Here is a 22,283-nt window from a genome sequence, read left to right as displayed (position 1 = left end):
AGCGGCCGACACAATAGAGTCTACAAATCGAAAACTTAAACTTTTGAATAGAAAGCTACGTTAATTGAAAAAGTTGAATCAAAACTCTATATTTTTGTCGATAGAAAGTAGAGTTTTGATTCAAACTTTTTCAATTAACATAGCATTCTATTAGTTTTCGACTCTATATAAGTTCGACCAAAATCTACATTTTAACTTTTTTTTACTTTATCGTTGCTTTCGTGTCACTGTATAAAAATTTGAACATTTCCTATGACTGCATGTGGGCGAGTCTACTTTGGAATTCGCTCACATCGCTCTACATTTAGAGAACGACGTCATTTGTTCAAATCCCACCTTCCCACCGTCATCTCTATCTCTCTGGCATCACATAGCAGTTTCAAAGCATCTCCTCCTCTGAAAATCTGTGACCATTTGATTTCAAAAGCTTCCACAAGCTCTGTACGTATCTTAATTGGCTATTTCTCTTGCAGATTTTTAGAAACACACTTTCTGTATTATTTTACGACACACCATTTATATTATAATTTGTATTAGTAACTAGTTTGGGATAGATCACGTTCAGTGGGTATTATGAATTGACATGCATAATCTGAGAATCCAATCTAATGGACTTTTTTGTGGTAGGCTCGTAGCTAGTTTAACATTAGAGCTACAGCTTTGAACAACATCCGTACTCAACTCCAACTGCAGTATTAATAAATAAACAAATCAAAGTCCCTAAACTGATGCTAAAATGATCAATCAGAGATCAACAGTTGGCTCTCTATGACCAAAGCCTTATTTGAGCATTTCTTCAATCGCTCTTACCTTGCTGCGATCCAATCTCCTGTAAGTAGTGCTCCGCATCCAACGCTGCCATGCATCCTAATACACAAAAACAAACAAGTTGAACAGAGCCGAACAAAGTGAGATTTGAACATTGTTAAAATAACTGAAAGATCTCTAATAAGACTTGTTTCAACAACAACCAACCGTCTCTACTAAGCAATGTAACAACACAAGAGTAACATTGAAAAAACAAAACCTTGGCTTGCATCAGTTATTAAAGCTTTATAGACAAAGCTAAACAGAGTGAGAATGGAACAATTAAAGATATCTCCACTAACTACTAAGCAATGTAGCACAACACACTCACCCAAGACTTGAACCAACACAAAACCTTATCTTGCATCAATTGTTAACTGAATTTCATTGTCTAGAAATAACCAGAATTCAAAAACACAAACTTGTTGGAAACAGACAAGAAAGGTACTCTCTTTCTAATAAAATCTATCAGAAAAAAGACATTACACACAGATTCAAGTTGATCAAGTACTTAACAAAAGTAACACTATTCCAAGTTCCAACATTTCAATATATACAAAGCTAAAAGGAAAAGTAGAGAGAACTAACCAGTTCCTGCAGCTGTAACCGCCTGCCTATACTTCTTATCCTGAACATCCCCCGCCGCAAAAACTCCAGCAACGCTAGTCTCCGTAGTCCCAGCCTTAGTCACCACATACCCATCCGAATCCAACTCAACCGCACCACCCAAAAACCTCGTAGCAGGCTCATGACCAATAGCGAAAAACAACCCACTAACTCTCAAATCCTCCACGTCACCAGTAACCACATTCTTCACCTTCAACCCTCCAAGCACGCCTCCTCTCTCGCCGTCCCCATAAGCCTCCACAACCGTCGAGTTCCACACCACATCGATCTTCGGATTCGCAAAAACTCTCTGCTGCATAATCTTAGACGCTCTGAACGCATCTCTCCTATGTATAATACTCACTTTGGAACCATACTTGGTCAAAAAACTCGCCTCCTCCATCGCCGAGTCGCCGCCGCCGATCACCGCCAGAGGCTTGCCGCGGAATATCGGCGCCGCTCCGTCGCAGACCGCGCACGCCGAGATCCCGCGGTTCCAGAAGCCTCCGGTGCCCTCGCCGGAGCCGGGGAAGGTGAGGCGTTTCGCGACGGCTCCGGTGGCGAGGATCACGGCGTCGGCGATGACTGCTCTGGAGTCGGTGAAGAGCTTGAACGGCTTGGATGAGAAGTCGACTTTGGTCACCGTCTCGGTGAAGATTTTGGCGCCGAACCGCTCCGACTGGCGGCGGAAGTTGTCAGTTAGGTCGGCGCCGAGGATGCCGTCCGGGAATCCGGGGAAGTTCTCGACGTCGGTGGTGGTTGTTAGCTGGCCTCCCGGAGCGATGTCGTTGGCCATCCATCCTTCGAAGAGGAGAGGGTTAAGCTCGGCTCTGGCGGCGTAGATAGCGGCGGTGTGTGCGGCGGGGCCGCTTCCGACGATGCAGAGGTTTGTGTTGTGTGTTTCGAGTCCGTTCATAACGGCGGAGGAAGAAAAGGCGGAGGCGAGAGACGGTGGTCTGCTTATCAAGGACTTGATGAGTAGCCGCGAACGATTCAGACAATTCATTGGGAACCAATACGTTTCAAGGCCTGACAAGTCATTGGTCTTATTTAAGTAAAAATAAATAATTAAAATATTTTTTTTGAACAAAAAAAATAATTAATCAAGAGAGTAATAATTAAAATAAAACACGATTGAATCAGGAAAACAAGTATACAAAAGTCTGTGAATTGGTTCACACACAACACAAGACAACATGATTTTTAGAGCTTGCTTTTAACCATAAGCTCAAAGGAAAGCGTCCTTCTCGAGCAGCTTCACCACCTCGGCTTGGTTGTTGAGCTTGGCCACATCAATGGGTGTCTTCTCGTCTTGGTTTTGTAGAGTCCTGCGACCACGCACACATAGAGAGAGTTGTATAAATGATTAAAGTCGTCAAGAAGTGTTTAATGGAGTGGTTTGTGTTGTAAGACTTACACTGCAGCGCCGTTCTCTAGGAGAAGGCTAACACACTCTTTTCTCCCGTAACCAGCAGCGTAATGAAGCGGTGTGTTCTTGTTTTTGTCAACAGCGTTTACACTTGCCCCAGCGTCGATAAGAACTTGAGCACATTTCAACTGCAGAGTGGAAAAGGGATCAATCCTTAGTTACACACAAATGATAAGCATATAAGTTATCACTAATTCTTATCTCATTGAATCTTTAATCATGCTTCAAGTAATTGTGTCAATAAAAACTCGTTAGTAAGGTTACTTCTCTATCAAGTGAATGATGATACTTAACTTTAAAAGAGAACCAACTAAACCCGAATACTAAATTGACAAAGAGAATTGCATACCTCGCCGTATCCACACGCAAAATGCAATGCTGTCCTCCCTTCAGAATCTTCTTCATCTTTGTTACCACCAGATTCCAAAGCATTTTTCAAACCCTACACATATCAATCCAATAAAATAAATTTTTAATGGGTATAGAGTGAGATAATAGCCAAATGGTTAAGCATATGAACGTTTAAGAAAGTAGGAAGCAGCCTAACCTCAACATCACCAAGACTGGCAGTTTGATGAACAATAGACTCTTCTTCTTCTTCTTCCTCACCTTCTTCCGCTGCTACCTCAGGTTCAGCTGAAGCAGTCTGGCCAGGCAAGCCAGCAACAGGCATACCCATTGCTTCACCAAGCTTCTTCAACACATCTTTATCATTCCAGTACCTAATTCAAGATAAAAAAAAAAAAATTCTTCCCACCTAAGCAAAAACAACCATAGCCAGAAACAAGCTTTACAACCGCTACAAAAGCATTAAAAAAAAGATAGTAATGTATCAAACTAACTTCATCATAGCAGAAGGACCACCAGCATCAATCTCATCAAGTATAGGTTTCAACTCCGGATCCTCCTTCATCCTCGCCATACGCTCAGTAAAATGCTCTGCCGTTTCAGGGTTCGAGAACGCTTCCAAAAACGGAGACATTTGTGGATCCTACAGCCACAAAACAAAACATTCATTCATTCAACCCCTACCAGAAACTGAATCAAAAACATAAGATTAACTTACCTGAACTAAGGCTTTACCAAGACGCTCAGCCATAGTCTGAAACTCAGGGTTATGCATAACCTGCTGCATCGTGCTAACATACTGTTGCGGATCAATGTTAGGGAAGCCTCCTCCTGCTCCTCCTTGAGCTGCGTCTGGAATAGATCTCTGAAGCTGCTCAGCTAATTGGTTAAAGGCGGGATCTTTAGCAATCTGCTCAGCCAATTCTCTAATGCTTGGATCCTGAAACAAAACCCAATCACTAGTAAAGCTCCAAAGAAAGATAAAACCAGTGTTCTAAAAACCCGGTTAAGGGCCTAGCCGGCAAATAGGCGTTCAAAACCGGTTTAGGGCCTAGCAATTTCTTGAACATTTCAACTTCACTACGAGAGGCAAAGGACACGTACGTTGAGGATACCAGCCATGTTAGAGAAATCAAAAGCATTGAAATTGAGGGCAGGAGGGTTGTTAGCTGATGAAGGTGAACTCCCAGAGGCTGCTGATTCCGGTTTAGGACTCTCGGTCGAACCGGTTTTCTCATCTACAGAGTAATAAAATCTAATAACATCACCAAATCTTAAAAGAGAAGATTTAATTCAAGATTGAAGAAATGAAACATCGAAGATCAGATTGTATACCTGAAGGAGACAGATTCTTGTCTGGACTGGAAGCCATTAGAAGAAAAAGAGGAGACAACGTTGTGGTGGCAAACGCACAAGCAAAGACGAAGACAACAGATAAATCAAATTTTTTATTTATTTTACTTTAATAAACTTTTATATTTTTGATGAAAGTTATTTATCATCTAGAATGGATGTAGGCCCATTTCTAAGCTGTTTGGGCCCAGCCTTGTTCATAACCACGAGATGGCGGTTTTGGTTAGGATTGTAAAATTCGATTTAACTTTAGTAAATCGAATCAATCTTTTTTATGTACGCGATCGTTAACCAAATTAAACCGAAATTTTGTACAGTCATTTAGGCCGCAGCCAACGGTTTCGGATGCGAACCGGAGTTAATTTAGCTGAAACTGAAATTGAAAATTTGTACAGAAATTAAGCCGCAGCCAACTATATATATATATATATATATATATACACATCAAATAAAAAACGTGTAACATTTCATTTATGTGTGAATCTGAAACTGAAATCTCTATAGATAATATGCCATATTCGGAAACGCACTAAGCACTAGTCGGACGGCGGGTTGGGCCTAGCATCTAGAGAGAAAACTGGGGACTAAGCGAAAATTATGCATGGTAGGAATTTTTAGATTGTTTACTATGCTATAAAACTTGTTAATCTTTAATTGTGTATAACATTAATACATTTTCATGTTTAGAACTATATAAAGACACAAATAGAATATATATAAACTTAATATAGTGTAATTTCATCAAAATTATGAATATAAATTATTTTTATCAAATTTTAAATCAAATAAATAGATAAAAATTATTATTAAAAATAAAATAAAATAAATAATAATAATAATATAGATTAGGCGGTCATCTAGACAGTCTAGCCGGACAAAAATCGGACAACCAGTTTTTTAAACCGATTTGATATAAATCGAGGCGGATGAGTGATGCCTAATGACTAGGCGGCTAGGCGTCCGATTTGTAGAGCATGGATAATATGTCAAAGTATCGTAAGAAAAAGTGTATTGCCACACAAAAAAAATTGTAGAGAAATATATGTTTAAAAAAAAAGAAAATTTAAAGGAAATAATAGATAATTAATGCACTGTCCAGTTGCTTCTCCATAGAAATTCAAAATCTTTTTAAGATTTCTACACTGTTGGACTGAAGCTTGGCACAAGAACAAACTGTCATCAGCAAATAACAGGTGGCTCACTGAAGGACCTGTTGTCGAGAAGCTGATTCCCGTGATCATTTCATTCCTTTCCGCCACATTCAGCAGATGAGATAAGCCTTCCGTGCATAATACAAATAGAAACGGGGAAAGAGGATCTCCCTGACGCAAGCCTCTTGAAGGAGAGATTGAACCGAAGGGTTGATCATTAATTAGTACTGCAAAGGAGACAGAGGTAACACACATCATCACCCAACAAATCCACTGATCATCAAACCCCAACGCCTTTAATAAAGACTTCAAGTAACTCCATTCCACTCGATCATAGGCCTTCGACATATCAGTTTTCACAGCCATAAACTCAGAAGAAATCCTCGGATGCGTCCTAAGTGCATGAACAGCTTCATGAGCTATCACAATATTGTCTTGGATTAATCTTTCGCTGACAAAAGTCCTCTGTCTCTTTTGGGGGTCTGATTTTGGAGGAGGAAAAAGCGCAACTGAAAGACATCCTTGGCATTCATAACATCGGAGGCACAAGCAAATACCTTGGAATGCCGGAATGCTTCTCTGGGTCTAAGGTGGAGTTGCTCTCTTATCTTAAGGATCGAACGCATTGTAGGCTAAACAGTTGGTTTCTGCGCAAGTTATCTCAAGGTGGAAAAGAAGTGCTCCTTAAATCTACAGCAGCAGCCCTTCCTGTTTTTCCAATGTCTTGTTTCAGATTACCTAAAACGATCATAAAAAATCTGGAGAGCCTTATGGCAAATTACTGGTGGAATTCAGAAGCTCACGTGAACAAAATCCACTGGTCTTCCTGGGACAGACTCTGCCTTCCTAAAGCTCTCGGAGGAATTGGTTTTAAAGACTTGGAGAGTTTCAACCAAGCCTTGCTTGCCAAACAAGCTTGGAAACTGGTTAATAATCAAGAGTGTCTTATGACAAGGTTTCTCAAGAGCAGGTATTTCCCTAACTCTCACTTCTTAGAAGCCCCGGTTGGAGCTAGACCATCCTTCGCTTGGCGAAGCATCATTCATGGTAGGGAGCTTCTTCAGAAGGGGTTGAAAAAGAGTATAGGGAATGGAGGCGACACGAGAGTTTGGCTCGACAAATGGATAGATGATCCGGAGACGGGTTTGAGAGCTCCTTGGATCAAATGTATTACCTTTGATGTCAATCTTATGGTTAGAGATCTGATTGACTCAACGTCGAGGAAATGGAATGAGTCGGCGTTACAAGAGGTCTTTGTCCCTAGCGATGTGGAGCTGATACTCTCAAACCCACCATCGATATCTCATGAGGACTCTTTCACTTGGAGGCATAATAGGTCTGGTAATTTGACGGTGAAATCAGCTTACTGGTTAGCGAGGGATCAAAAGATTAAGGAATGCTGTCCTGAGGTGTTGGAGCTCCCATCTCTGAACCCCATTAAAGAAGAAGTTTGGAAAATCACCTCGCCCCCCAAGATTAAGATTTTTCTGTGGAAAGTCTTGAGTGAAGCACTGCCAGTGTCTGAGCTTATAATCAAGAGAGGTTTGCAGATTGATGAAAGATGCCAGTCGTGTGGCGTTGAGGGAGAATCTATTCTTCATGCTCTGTTCCAATGTGATCCAGCGAGACAAGTGTGGGCTTTATCTGGGATCCCTCATCCAAAGATTGGTTTTGATGAAGGAAGTCTGTTTGGAAACCTAAACTATCTGTTAAAGTTAAAAAACAGTAAACGTGGAGAGATAACAGTGAATAGAACATGGCCGTGGCTGTTATGGGGTATTTGGAAGAGCAGAAATGAATTGATCTTCAAGGGTAGAAGATGGTTACCGGAAGAGATTAAGGAGAAGGCTGTATATGAGGCAGAGGAGTGGTTTTTAGCTCAAGAAGTAGAAGAAGAAACTACTAAGCGGAGTGCAAATGAGGTAGTCTCGATTAAAAGGAACTGGAGCCCCCCTCGAAAAGATTGGTTGATGTGTAATGTGGGTTTTGATTGGGTGAAGCAATCAAACCGGATGGGTGTTGCGTGGGTTGTAAGGAATCATAGAGGAGTGGTACTTATGCATAGCCGGAGAGCCTTTTCGAATGTGCGGAGCTTGGCTGAAGCTAGACTGGCTTCGATTCTTTGGGCAGTGGAAAGCATGTCGAGTCTGCATTACACCAAAGTAGTTTTTGCAGGGGATTATAAAGAAATTTTCATGGCGGTGCAAAACCCACTCCAGTGGCCTGCCTTGCGTTATCAGGTGGTGGAGCTAAAGACGCTGCTGCAGGGGATTGCGGATTACCAGCTATTGAGCGTGTTGAAGGAGGAAAATAGAGGAGCGGCAATCATTGCTCAAAGTGTTACCAGGGAAGGAAGAATGCAATCTTATGTGGCTACTGGTCATCCCTCTTGGCTTTTTGAATTCTTTGTCAATGAAAGTCGTCTCCTCTAATGTGTCCTCTGTTCTCTGGTGTGGTGTGGGTTGGGGGTTCAACTGTCTCTGTTTTTAGGCAAGGTGTGTCTTTTCAGGTCTTTAGAATGCCTCTGTGGGTTTAGAGTGCCTCTGTGGTTTGGGTTATTTGAGTCCTCTGTACCTCTGTACCTCTTTTCAATTCCTAATGAATTTCAGAAGTTAAAAAAAAAAAAAAGGAAATAATAGATATTTATTTCAACGGTACAAAAATTTATTACAGGATGAGATATTTATTTGAGTTTCAATGGTACAATAATTTATTGCAGGAGGAGGAGATATTTATTTCAACGGTACAATATTTATCTATAAATACCTCTCAGGCTCCGTGCAGTTTGATACCACACTTGAACGGAGTCGGACACATAAGCCTCAAGGAGCACAAAGCGATTCTTGATCAGGAGAAAGACACTCGTGTTCAAAAATCTATTACAGGATGGTTGCTTCTACTTCTCAACCAAACAACATTTGGCATCTCCTTCAAGTACTACTACCAGTGTCGTGCAAAAGTTTAGTGGTGTCTGAAGCGAATATAAAAATGAGTTCTCCTTATAATTTTTTTATTAGAGCATAATACATATTTGAAAAAACATTAAGAAGAAAAATAATAATTTAAAATCCTAAGACAAATTTTTCTTCCCTCTTTTTCAATAATTTTTTTAACTAAAGTCTCATAATCTAGATTCCTAACTAATTCTCTTTCTATAAATATAATTACTAAATCATTTAACATTTTTTGTGATATAGTTAATCGCATATAAAACTTTACGAGTTTCACTTGGAAAAGTTTTTTTCAGCAGTGACTGAAACTGGAATCGTCAATAATATTTAATAAGAAATTTATGAGTCTGGATAATACTCTTCTCTTCTTTTCAAAAAATTCAGAATTTCAAGAGGTCTCTTGTAATCTTATGGCAACGTCTCTTTTAGAACCATCAGTTCAAAACACAAATCATCCCCAATAACATCAAAATAATTTACATGCCTTAAAGCTGCTTGAAGATTGGTACAATATGCCATCAAATTATCTTCACTTGCTGATTTTAATTTATCAAATAAATGGCAAACTTAAACCATTCCACTACTAATTATTTTTTGAAATTTGGGATCCTAAAAAACTATATATTTTGGAGGCCTTAGACGAAAGCCTTTTTGAATACATTTGAAACACGACTCTGACTACTACTTGCTCTTTTTTTTTCCTGTGTTATTACAAACTGAATTGCTCACTATCGCCATTATGTTTCTTTTGCAATCTGTGTATATAATAAGTAAAGTTTCTTTGTTGTGCCAGATTGGTTTATTGTGTACATAGAGAGTTCTCATTACCTCATCTTGCTTTTATTCTTTTCCAGCGCACATCACACATAGTCTCATACCACCAGCATCATTGCTAGGAAACAACAGAGTTGGAAATTTCATAGCAGGCAGAGTCTATAAACCAAAAATAGCGAAAGAGTCATGCTCCTTCTGTTTCTAATAAAGGTCCCCTTTGTACGGCAAAGTTTAATTATTTCCTTTCATGTTGATACCCTTTATTATTTTTAAGCCCCTAACTAAATCTTGTTTTGTGTCTTCTGTTCTTTATTATTTTTTATTTTTTGGTAAAAATATTAAGATATTATTACCAAATTTTCAATTTTTAACAGAAATACAAAGGAAACGAGAAGCGGATGAAGCAAAGGTACAACTAAACAGAGACTCGACCTAGACTGATTTGGGCCGACACAACAAGTAGACACGGCTTACCACAGGCCTCGCCTAGTCGAAACAACCTGCTTGCCACAGAAGTAGAAGCCACAGTGAAACATAGAGTCGGAACCCGGTAGAAATTGGCTTGCCCGATGATCCGCTCTTTATGATAAGACTCCCCCAAAAACAGCTCGCAGACGTCCTTCTAAACTACAACCAAGACGACCAGACAGCAAAAACCTGCGGCCAAGCACCAGCAAAGCCAAGGACGAGCAAACAGAACAAGCCTCCAAGGAAAGCACAAGTCGAGGACACGTACCACCTGAAGACCTGAACACCTTATTCGAACAAAACATGCTGCGAAGAGGCACCAACCATAACGAACACCAGAACCTGCAATAGAGAACAACAAAGTTCTACCTGATCACACCATCGGCAACTCAGGCACAGGGATGAACAGAGTCGAAACAAGTCTCCCATCGCTGAAGGAGAGACATATGACACACTGACACTTCAAATCGACGTCTTGCCCCGAAGGCAGAGAACCTGACTCCGGTCTCCATTGCGCTTCGTCGGGAAAAGCCAGAGAACTCGACAATGAAGAATGGCCCACGAAGAAGGACTGAGAGCTCGCGACCTCAGAAGAGGCAGAGACGGCTGGACACAAGAGATGGGACACAACAACAAAGAGAGAGCAACCACCAAACCGGAAGTTTGAAAAATCCATAGACGACAAACCAACCATCCGGGAAGAAGTTGCAGACATGGAGTCACAGAAGCTCGACAACCACACAGCCATCGGACCTCCGTGCACGAACCGATAGAAGAAATCTATCACCTCCCTTGAGCCAAGAGCGAACCCCCTTCCGATGCGAGACGCCAAGCAAGGGAAAGGAAGAAAGCCAGGACTCCTCTCCACGACGAAGACTACTTCGCAAAAAGCACTTACCGAACTGGAGGAGAGAGATGCCGACGAACCCACCTGCCAACAACACAGAAAGCTTCGAAAGGACCGAGAAGGAGAAAACCTAGATCCACCGAAACGTTCACCCTAAAAGCCGACTTAGGCAGCCCAAGAACCCTCACCGCTGTGCCGAAACTCCAGAACAGAAGCCCCAAGCCACGGATCTAAACTTCCCCGGAGCAAATCTAGAGAAACCGAACCGGAGCACCGCCCACAGAACCGAGCAAAACGACAATGACAAGGAAAGAGGACAAACCAGAGCAAATTACAAAAAGGAAGAGGAGAGGAAGCTGCCTCCGGCGACCATGCGCGCCACCGCCGGTGGCCGGAGCTAAACAGACCTGAGAAAGTTTCGACGGCTTGGAGATAAGGTAGAGAGAAAAGAGGGTTTGTTGTAAAGAATTGGGGAATTCGTGTATTATTACTTGAATCAAAGTGTTCCCTTATATAAGGAATTACAAGATAAGGATAAAAGGAAAGAGTACAAATCCTAAGCTAAAAGGAAATAGAAAATATCCTTAAAGATAAACATGAAAGAGAAAAGGAAACTTCTAATCCCTAAGGTCGGTCCACACTTTGGCCGCCTCTCTCTCCTATCCGGATGTGGTCTTGGACTTGGGCCTGGACGCATCCTACTCGATCGGTTACTCCTTGGTATGGTTAGTAGCAAATCCACATTCTTTATAACATTCCCCCTTGGATGCTATAACCATATGGGCTTGTATTATGCACGATGTTGCCTCGTTAAAACCTATCTAGGAAAACCAAAAACCCAAGGTGGGAAAAATAGAAACCATAGACAGGAAAAAGAGTACAATGCATGACACTCCCCCTGATGAAGGCATCACTGAAGATCCTTCAGCTGGCGCATCCCTATCTGATGAACCAGCTTCCTGAACGTTGAGGTTGGCAGAGACTTGGTGAAGAGGTCGGCTGAGTTGTCACTGGATCGAACTTGAACCACTTGAACCTTCTTTGCCTTCTGCAAGTCGTGGGTGAAGAAGAACCTGGGCAGGATGTGCTTTGTCCTGTCTCCCTTGATGTATCCTTCCTTGAGCTGAGCAATGCACACTGCATTGTCCTCGTAGATGATCATTGGCTCCTCCTTCTCTTGTCCCACGGCCAGACCACTCTCTCTTAAGACATGACCGGTCATGTTCCTTCACCAAACAAGCTCACGGCTTGCCTCTTACATGGCTATGATCTCAGTGTGATTGGATGATGTGGCCACTAAGGTTTGCTTTGTGGAACGCCAGCATATTGCGGCTCCACTGTGTATGAACACATAACCTGTTTGAGATCTAGCCTGGTGTGGGTCGGACAAGTACCCAGCATCTGCATATCCGACCATGCTCTCTCCTGGCCGGTCGGTGTAGAACAAACCGAGATCCTTTGTTCCTTGCAGATACCTGAACAGATGTTTCACTCCGTTCCAGTGCCTTAAGGTCGGACATGAACGAAATCTAGATAGTAAGCTCACGGCAAAGCTGATGTCCGGTCTAGTGTGACTAGCCAAGTACATTAAGGCCCCAATGGCACTTAGATAAGGCACCTCCGGTCCGAGTGCTTCCTCGTCCGGCTTCTTAGGTCCGTATGGATCCTTCTCAAGGTCTAAGGACCTCACGACCATAGGACTCGCCATGGGATGAGCCTGGTCCATATTGAATTGCTGGAGTATCTTTTCTGTATAAGTTTCTTGATGCACAAGGATTCCTTTCTCCATATACTCAAACTGTAATCCCAAACAGAACTTAGTTTTCCCTAAGTCTTTCATCTCGAACTCTTTCTTTAAACATTCAACAGTTTGGGAAATCTCTCCAGGGGTTCCTATTATATTCAGGTCGTCCACATAAACTGACATTATCACAAAGCCCTTGCTGTCGAATTTCTTTATGAATATATATGGACTTATTGGATCATTCTTATAACCCTCTTTCACTAGGTATTCGGATAACCTGTTGTACCACATTCTACCTGATTGCTTTAAACCGTATAAGGCTTTATTCAACTTAATGCAATGTTGTTCTCGAGAACCTTTCTTATCTTTGAGCTCAATACCCTCTGGAACTCTCATATGAATTTCATTATCCAGTGGTCCGTATAAGTATGCAGTTACTTCCATCAGGCGTAAATCTATATTCTCTTTCACGGCCAGACTGATTAGATATCTCATTGTAGTTGCATCCACCACAGGGGAGTAAGTCTCCTCATAGTCTATTCCTGGTCTTTGTGAGAATCCTTGTGCTACAAGCCGTGCTTTGAATCTTACTACTTCTCCTCTCTCGTTTCTCTTCCTTACAAAGACCCATTTGTATCCCACTAGTTTGACTTCACTTGGTGTCAGGATTATAGGGCCAAAAATGCCTCTCTTTCTCAATGATTCTAACTCCACGTTTATAGCTTCTTTCCATTTGATCCAATCTGATCTTAGCATGCATTCTTGTATGGACGTGGGTTCTAGATCCTCATCTTTATCCATGATCTCAAGTGCTACCTTATATGCAAACAAATCATCAACGTTGATATCTTTTCTGTTCCATTGTTTTCCAGACATTACATGGTCTATAGAGATCTCTAGGTTGTTCGGCTCTTGTGTCCCGTGAAGCCCAGCGTCCCGGACCTCACTATGAGGAACGGCCGGATCATCGGGTGTGGCCGGTACGCTTGGCTCGACCGTCCTGGTCGGCTCGACCGGTCCTCTATGTCCTGGACGGTTTCCTTGATGCTCTCGGATCCAGCACCTCTCTTGGACTTCCGAGGCTGTTTGTCTTTGGAACCAATTGGTCTACCACATTTTAAACGTTGCTTAGACTCTGTAGCCACTTGACATTGTCCCTTCTGGACGTCTAATCTTATAGGTGCATTACAAGCCGGGATGTGTGATATTGTTACTCTATTTGGGTCAGCAAATGTATCTGGCAGTTGATTAGCTAGCTCTTGAAGATTTATAATCTTTTGGACTTCTATATCACAATATTTAGCCCGAGGATCTTGCCAAGATATTGATGGTCTAAACCATTCCAAATCTTTAATGATCAACCGGCTGTTATCTCCCCCTAAGGACGGATATGTTGACTCATCAAACTGTGAATCTGCGTATCTGGCCTTAAACAAATCACCGGTTGTTGGCTCAAGATACTTTATAATACTTAGGGAATCATATCCTACGTATATTCCCATCCTCCTCTGTGGTCCCATCTTAGTTCTCTGTGGTGGAGCAATTGGAACGTAGACAGCACATCCGAATGTCTTGATGTGGGACACGTCTGGCTCATGACCCGTAAGTAGTTGGGATGGTGAATATCTATGCTCACTAGATGGTCTGATGCGAATCAGTTCTGCTGCATGTAAAACCACATGTCCCCATGCTGATACCGGAAGTTGAGACTTCATTAGCAATGGCCGGGCTATCAGTTGGATACGTTTAATGAAGGATTCGGCCAAGCCGTTCTGTGTATAGACATGTGCCACGGAGTGTTCTACTCTTACCCCCAAGGACATACAGTATTCATTAAACGTTTGGGACGTGAACTCACCAGCATTGTCTAGACGTATAGTCTTAAGAGGGAAGTCTGGAAAGTGTGCTCTCAGCCTTATCATCTGAGCAAGCAGCCGTGCAAAGGCTAGGTTCCGTGTGGATAGTAGACACACATGCGACCATCTGGTCGATGCATCAATGAGGACCATGAAGTATCTAAACGTCCCACAAGGTGGGTGTATTGGTCCACATATATCTCCTTGAATCCTTTCCAGAAAGTTTAAGGTTTCTTTATTAACCTTGGCTGGTGATGGCCTAGTCATGAGTTTACCTTGTGCACATGTGAGATTTTCTGGTATCACTCCTTTAAACATGTGCCCTTATGAATTCATCATAAGTTTTCGCATCATACTTGTTCCGGGATGACCAAGCCGGTTATGCCATATAGTGAATAGCTCGGAGGCATTGGCCTCGATCATACTGATCCTTGCATAGTATAGACCAGTAGACTTTGCGGGTATAGTCTCTAGGATCTTTTTATTGCCTTTGGTGATCGAGATTATGTTAAGGAACTCCTTGTTTCCTTCTTCCCATGATTCAAGATGGAAACCATTCAATCTTATATCCTTGAAACTCAATAAGCTTCTTCTAGAGCTTGGGGAATACAAGGCGGTTTTGATCTCTAGATGAGTGCCCTTAGGCATCAACACATAGGCTTGGCCGTGACCTTCAATCAGGCTAGCCTCCCCCGCAATGGTATGTACCTTTGCACTTTGCATTGTGAGATTCATGAAGTACCTTTTATCTCTAAGTATTGTGTGACTCGTGCCACTATCCACCACAAGTATACTCATCTCATCATTCATTCTATAAATAAAATTTTTTAAACTTAGAGACTTCATAAGATCTTTAAAACTTTCTTTATTATAAATGTCATTACATAAAATAAAAACACCAAATCAAAAACATAAAGCAATAAGACAAGTGATTCGAAAACTAGTCCTTGAGACAATCAGAAGTTTCAAAGTCCATTAGATCATCTTGGTCGGATTCTTTGTCAGCATCATATCCATGTCCTTTGTCATCATGACTGGTTTCTTGGATCATGTTTGCCTCCGGATTCTTGTTCTTGAGGCTCTCTTGGTAGAGGTCGCACAAGTGTTTCGGAGTTCTACAATTCTTGGTCCAATGGTTGTCCATCCCGCATCTGTGGCATACTGACTTGGACGTGTAAGATGGTTTGGATATGCCACCTCGTCCGCAGCCATAACTGCCTCGACCCCGGCCGTAATTGGAACCACGACCACGGTTATTGTGGTTTCCTTTTCGGCCGGTCGAGTAGTTGTCTCGACCGTTCGGATTGTCACGTCCACGCCTCTTGTACCCACCACGGCCATTGCCGTGTGGTCTCCTGTTATCTTGGGCGTAGTAGGTCTCTTTGGGATCTTTCTTTTCAATCTCATGGACTTTGGGTAATGGTGCTGCCCCGACCGGTCTGGCTCCACTATTCTTCATTAGGAGCTCATTGTTCGCCTCGGCCAAAATTAGACACGAGATCAGATCAGTATATGTGGCAAAACCTTTTGTTCTATATTGCTCTTGCAATACTGAATTCGACTGATTGAAAGTCGTATAGGTCTTTTCAAGCATCATCATATCGGATACTTCTTCACCACAAAGCCTTAGTATTGAAACTATTTTGAACAAGGCTGAATTGTACTCATCCACCGACTTGAAGTTTAAGAATCTTAGATGCATCCAGTCGTGCCTTGCCTTTGGAAGCAACACCATCTTTTGGTGATCATATCTATGCTTTAAAGCATTTCAAAGATCTAGTGGATTTTCAATTGTCATGTACTGATCTTTAAGACCTTCAATGAGATGATGGCGCATAAAGCTTATGTCCATGTATCTATTCTTTTCATTTTCATTGTTGTCCTCGGTGATAGTATCACCAAGCCCCTTAGACTTTAGGCTGATACTTGTATCTAGCGCCCACTGCAAGTAATTGTCTCCGGAGAGATTAAGGGCTGCATAGTCTCTGTTTGCTATTTTCGACATCTGAATCACATTATCATTTAAGGTTTTAGATTCACAATGTGATCATGTGGCCGCAGGATAATAAGCAAGCTCGGCCACAACATGTCTTACGCATTCATGATATTCAAAACAATACTAATCGACCATGGTGCTATCAATCATAAGCCACACGGCCATATAGGTTTATTAATGCAAGCAACCTAAGTTCATGTGATCTATATGCTGGTCGATCTTTGTTATAATCAGTTATGAATGCAATACCATGTTCGGATTCATGTAAAGCAATCAAACTATACTTACTTCTTTTATAATACCTAGGGTTTCATTCTTTTAAATTCTATCAACTTTATGTTAAGGTTTCAAGGCCTTAAGTATTTGTATACTTAGTTAGATTATTTCAAACAATCTAACAATCCTAAACCTCAGATCAAACAAGAAATCAAACAAGCAAGAACAATCTTAAAATCGGATTCTAGCTTCTTTAGGGTTTAGGGTTTTCGATTCCTTCATTAGGGTTTGTCATGTTTCGGATTTAATCAATCAAGCATATAATCATGTTCTAGTTGGAATCATATACCTTTCTAGTTTTGAGGTTTGTCGATTTTAATCTTGTAGTTTCTTTTAGGTTTCATCGAGAATATAGTTTCCATAATAATGGATTAGGGTTTATGTTCTTTATCTAGGTTCTCAGATTATATTTATACCTTTGTTTTGTAGAGGTATAGAACCGGACCACCTGAGAATGGATGAAACTTCGAGCTGAGACTGACGGACGCTTGCTGCCTCCTATCGGGTCGCGGATGTAGTCGGATGCGAGCTGAGGACGGATGCGAGCTGTCTCGGGTGCGAGGTGTTCTCGGACGGACGCGTTCTTCTCGTGTGCAAGCTGAGGACGCGATCAAGAAGCTGAGGACGTTCGGTGTTGAGGACGTTAAGGTTTTAGAACGAACAGGGAACGTCTAGGGTTTTAGGTTGAGTCGCCGGTTTAGGCTTTTAGGTTTCGATTTAGGTCTCAGGGATTTAGAGGCTATCGTGCTGATAACGTGTTGTAAAGAATTGGGAAATTCGTGTATTATTACTTGAATCAAAGTGTTCCCTTATATAGGGGATTACAAGATAAGGATAAAAGGAAAGAGTATAAATCCTAAATCCTAAGCTAAAAGGAAATAGGAAATATCCTTAAAGATAAACATGAAAGGGAAAAAGAAACTTCTAATCCCTAAGGTCGGTCCACACTTTGGCCGCCTCTCTCTCCTATCCGGATGTGGTCTTGGACTTGGGCCTGGACGCATCCTACTCGATCGGTTACTCCTTGGTATGGTTAGTAGCAAATCCACGTTCTTTATAACAAGGTTTTTTTTATTCGAGTTTTGTTATATAAAAAAAAAAAAAAAAACTTATGTTCTTTATTTACAGGGGAGGAAAAAGATTTAACGAGCTGCTAACTACTTGACGTTTCAAACATAACCTCTGACTGTAGCTAATGATTTTACATCAAAAGTAGCAAAGTGTTTGTTTACAACTCCAGTGATATCTTGCATATTTACATTGTTTTATCCATTCATCCATGAGCATTTTCATCATATAGATTAGGATTTAGCCATGTCTAGGTTGCATTTTGCATTCATTGTCCTTATTAGGTGCTGGAGTGTGCCATGGAGTGATTTGAGATGTTTGGGAGCATTATGATCCAAAATGGGGTGAAAGATGAGCATGGATGGAGGCCTTAGAGAAATCTTCTGTTGCTAAGATTTTGTGGAGACACAGAAAATCGAGTTAGCTTTCTAATGGAAGTGGTTTCAAGTCATTTGGAGATGTAATGAAGGAGTTATGATCAATTTACTAGAGGCATATCCATCCTGGTCGAGCATCGCGGAGGGACCTTCCAGAGCGACACCATAAGGTAGCTCCCAACCCAGAGCGACCTTCCAGAGCTACACCCCTACGTCACTCGCCTTTTCATCACTTTGGAGGCCAAAACATAGGCCTGGAGGGACCTTCCAGAGCGACACCATAAGGTAGCTCCCAACCCAGAGCTACGTCTCGGAGCTACACCACGAAGTCCCTCCGCGTGTTTTGCTTGGACGAAACTTATGATTTTTCAGGGACCTTTTGGTCATTTGTTTTGATGTTTTACACTTTCTAAACCTAAGTTAAGTACTTTGTAAGCCAAGGGAGGCAAGAATAATCTCTTTTCTAGGGAAGAACTAGTAAAAAACCTCTTTTGATTCAGATTTCATTGCTTTCATCTTGTGTTCTTGTTGATTTCTTATCTATTTCTCTACATGGTTAATCTAAAATCCAATATGGGTTTAAGAGGAATCATGGAGATTAGTGAGTAATCATCTTTTGAATTCATGGGTTAGGGAGATTAAGGGTGATTAGGTTAGAGCTAGGATGTTTTAGTGTAGATCATTCATATTTCCTTGCTAGTAGAGTAATCATAATGCATCTTCTGAGTTGGCCACTCAAAAGTTGATCCTTAGGCATTTCTCACCCGAAAGGTGTTCGATGAAATGCCCGAGACAACTCTCCTAGGCTTTTAGTATACTTTGCCAAAGACATTTGTTGTTAAAGATGCTAAGATAGCTAATAGACTTGTTATTAATGATTGCTTTCATATTATTCAACCAAAGACATTTGATGTTTGAGATATGTTAGCAAATGAGCATTCATCTAGACATAGAGCTTGCTTAGAATTGTGTCTAGGCTTAAGGTTGATAGTTTGATTGATCATTTGCCATCCTTAATTCGATACTTGATCACCCAAGGTCTAATCCCTATGCCCATGAGTTCTCTTTTCCCTTAGTTAAGAAAGTATCATTCTGTTATTGCATTCTAGTTTAGTAGTAGTTTAAAACCCATCTAAATCATTGGTTGCACTTAGATTAAGTGAGTACTTGCATTCTCAGTGCTTTGATATCCCTCAGAACTGGTTCGACAATCTTTTATACTACAACATTTGTCTTAGGAGCCTTGAAAACTCCTAACATCAAATTGGCGCCGTTGCCAAATTCTGAGTAGATTTAAACATTGAGATTTAGTCACTTGCTTGAGACTAAGTCATTTTTATTTTCTTTTGTTACTGATTCTTCTTCACCTCCCTTTAATCTACAGGTGTATGCACTTGAGGAGCAGGGGTCCATCAAACCTAGTTCCAAGAGCTGCAGATATCAGAGCTTTAGAGAGAGAGTGTGCTAGAAAGAGAAGAGAAGAAGAGCAACAGGCTCACTTGCAGAGATTGGATACTGATATGGGAGACATACCTCAAAACCAACAGCGAGCAGCGCGACCTATTGGCACTTATGACCGCCCCAACATTCATGGTCATAGATTGGGAATCCGAGCACCAGCTGTAGCAGCCAACAACTTTGAGATCAAATCAGGACTCCTCAATGTGATCGAGAACAACAAGTATCATGGCTTGGCTCTAGAGGATCCATTTGATCACTTGGACAGGTTCGACAGCTACTGTGGGTTGTCAAAAACCAATGGTGTGTCCGAAGATGCCTTAAAGCTCAAGCTATTCCCTTTCTCTTTGGGGGATAAAGCACGTCAGTGGGAGAAGTCTCTACCCAGCGACTCCATCACCACTTGGGATGACTGCAAGAAAGCATTCTTGGAGAAGTTCTTCTCTACTTCAAGAACTGCTAAGCTGAGAAACGAGATTTCCAGCTTTCAACAGAAGAACTTGGAAGGCTTCAGTGAAGCCTGGGAGAGATTCAAGGGCTACCAAGCTCAATGCCCACACCATGGCTTTTCTAAGGAGAGCTTGCTGAGCACATTCTACCGTGGTGCTCTTCCTAAGTACAGAGCTAGACTGGATACAGCTAGCAATGGGTTTTTCTTGGGGAGAACTGAGGAGGATGCAGAAGAGCTGGTTGACAACATGGTAAAGAGTGATGCAGTCTACAGTGGAGACCACGACAGAGGCAGTAGAACAGATGATAAGCAGACGAGGAAAGAGATCAAAGCTTTGGAAGACAAGATCGACCTTCTCATTGCTGAAAAAGCCACCCAAGAGCAGCTGAAGTTTGTTGGTAACTCCAGGCAGGAAGATCCACTTGCTGTCAATGAGGTTGAGGGTTTGGAAGGTCAGGAAGAGTTGTGCTTCATCAACAACAATGGTAGCTGGTACAAAAAGGAGCCCAACTTTCAGTACAACAACTACCAACAGAAATCCTATCCCAACAACCAACAGAGTGGTTATCCGCCTAGAAACAACCAGCAAGGCAGCTATCAGCCTCAGCAAAACCCCTCGTCTGGCTCCTCTGCTCCTCAAGAGAGCAGCACTGATACCTTACTGAAACAAATCTTGGAGTCTCAGACTAGAAGTGAGAAGCATGTTGGTTATGAGTTGAAGAACCTTCATACCAAGATTGATGGGAGCTACAATGAGCTCAACAACAAATTCTCTCACCTTGCTTCTACAGTCAGGAATTTAGAGAATCAGTTTGCTTCCATGAACACTCACCAGAATCGCCAGCAAGGATCTCTACCTGGAAAGTCTGACCAAAACCCCAAGGAGGCCAAAGCTATCACCCTTAGGAGTGGTAAACAGTTACCTCCTAAAACCCTCACCAAGGATGCTGAGAAACTAGGTGAGGGGGTTGCCATCAACATAGATGATGAAGTGGTGATTGTTGATGAGAAGATCAATGACGAGATCTTGGAAAAGATAGTGGAAGCCAAAGGTAAAGGAAAGGTTGGGGAAGAGAAGAAGACAGTAAAAGATGGTGAAGTTGTTACTCCAGCAAGTGAAAGTTCTTTTGTTCCTCCTCCCTATGAACCCAAACTACCATTCCCTGGTAGATTCAAGAGGCAGCTGCTAGAGAAATACAAGGCTCTGTTTGAGAAGCAAATGAGTGAAGCTCAGGTTGCAATGCCCATCATCGATGCTTTTATGTTGATTCCTCAATACAGCAAGTTCTTGAAAGATGCTGTAGCTGCAAAGAAGAAGGAGATGGAAGGCATGATGATTCTTACCCATGAGTGCAATGCCATCATCCAGAGGCTTGATGCTTCAGAGAAATTAGAGGATCCAGGAAGCTTCACACTACCTTGTGCTCTTGGACCTATGGTATTTGAGAAAAGTCTCTGCGATTTGGGAGCTAGTGTCAGCTTGATGCCTTTGTCTGTTGCAAAGAAGCTTGGATTCACCCAGTTCAAGAAGTGTAGACTCTCTCTGGTGTTAGCTGATCGTTCAGTGAAGTATCCTGTGGGCATCTTAGAGGACCTCCCTGTGAAGATTGGAAGGTATGAGATACCTACAGATTTTGTGGTGCTTGAGATGGGTGAGGAGGCTCAAGATCCATTGATTCTAGGAAGACCATTCTTAGCTACAGCAGGAGCTATTGTTAATGTGAAGGAAGGCACGATTGATCTCCATTTGGGTAAAGAGAACATCCTCCACTTTGACATCAAGAGGAAAATGAGGAAACCAACTGTGTTCGGGCAAGCCTTCTACATTGAAGAGATGGACACTCCTGCTGATGAGCACCTTGAAGAGTTACCACCTGAGGACGACGAGGAGGGATCATCTCCCTCTACTCATTCCCCATAGAAGGTAACCCATCACACTCCCCTGTATATACCATTTTATTTTTGCATATTAGTCTTCTTTTCGGTATCTCTCTCTCTACTTGACAACACAGAGACTGTGTAACTCAAGTTTGGGGGAGGTACCAAGTATTTGATCATGTTTGCTTTGATGTTGTTTCATTGAGTCATGCATTGCATACCTATTTGCATATAAAAAAAAAAAATCAATCATTTAGTTTGCATCATTTGCATTTCTAGGAGAGTCTAGAGCATATAGGTTGCATTCACATGCATTGGGAGCAATGATTTTAAATGCCTTGTAAAGAACACTACGTTGCACCTGAGTAGCTTTTGCACCTCTCAAAAAGACTTGTATGTTTCGAGCCTTGAAAACTCTTCCTGAAACTTGTTGATTGCTGAAACT

At 41.8% G+C, this 22,283-nt stretch overlaps 2 protein-coding genes and 1 non-coding gene across 3 annotated transcripts; all 3 read right to left on the bottom strand.

Annotated features, from left to right (window-relative positions):
* Positions 1-591: 591 nt before the first annotated feature.
* On the bottom strand, positions 592-2,430 carry LOC111214357 (thioredoxin reductase 1, mitochondrial). Its single transcript, XM_022717093.2, has 2 exons — positions 1,396-2,430; positions 592-867 (listed from the first exon to the last, which is right to left on the bottom strand). Exons 1-2 carry the CDS (start codon positions 2,417-2,419, stop codon positions 797-799), a joined length of 1,095 nt encoding a protein of 364 aa, XP_022572814.1. The 5' UTR covers positions 2,420-2,430; the 3' UTR covers positions 592-796.
* A 98-nt stretch (positions 2,431-2,528) lies between these two features.
* On the bottom strand, positions 2,529-4,669 carry LOC111214358 (ankyrin repeat domain-containing protein 2A). Its single transcript, XM_022717094.2, has 8 exons — positions 4,526-4,669; positions 4,295-4,428; positions 3,909-4,130; positions 3,685-3,833; positions 3,390-3,564; positions 3,192-3,284; positions 2,831-2,970; positions 2,529-2,741 (listed from the first exon to the last, which is right to left on the bottom strand). The coding sequence occupies exons 1-8, from the start codon at positions 4,560-4,562 to the stop codon at positions 2,642-2,644; spliced, it is 1,050 nt and encodes a 349-aa protein (XP_022572815.1). The 5' UTR covers positions 4,563-4,669; the 3' UTR covers positions 2,529-2,641.
* A 15,301-nt stretch (positions 4,670-19,970) lies between these two features.
* LOC125607712 lies at positions 19,971-20,077 on the bottom strand. The gene has a single exon (XR_007338783.1). It is a non-coding gene; the product is annotated as a small nucleolar RNA R71 (small nucleolar RNA).
* Positions 20,078-22,283: the final 2,206 nt, after the last annotated feature.

The sequence above is a fragment of the Brassica napus genome, chromosome A3 (assembly GCF_020379485.1).
Source record: "Brassica napus cultivar Da-Ae chromosome A3, Da-Ae, whole genome shotgun sequence".
In the NCBI taxonomy this organism is placed as follows: Eukaryota; Viridiplantae; Streptophyta; class Magnoliopsida; order Brassicales; family Brassicaceae; genus Brassica; species Brassica napus.
The sequence above is the reverse complement of the archived record's forward strand: the minus strand, read 5'-3'. Positions and strand labels throughout refer to the sequence as shown.

Excerpts from the sequence above, each read along its gene's own strand:
- LOC111214357 (XM_022717093.2), bottom strand. The coding sequence starts at position 2,419 with ATGAATTGTCTGAATCGTTCGCGGCTACTCATCAAGTCCTTGATAAGC. Across the intron at positions 868-1,395 it reads GGTTACAGCTGCAGGAACTG|GATGCATGGCAGCGTTGGAT; the intron begins GTTAGTTCTCTC and ends TTTGTGTATTAG.
- LOC111214358 (XM_022717094.2), bottom strand. The coding sequence starts at position 4,562 with ATGGCTTCCAGTCCAGACAAGAATCTGTCTCCTTCAG. Across the intron at positions 3,285-3,389 it reads CCAGTCTTGGTGATGTTGAG|GGTTTGAAAAATGCTTTGGA; the intron begins GTTAGGCTGCTT and ends TGATATGTGTAG. Across the intron at positions 2,742-2,830 it reads CTAGAGAACGGCGCTGCAGT|GACTCTACAAAACCAAGACG; the intron begins GTAAGTCTTACA and ends GCGTGGTCGCAG.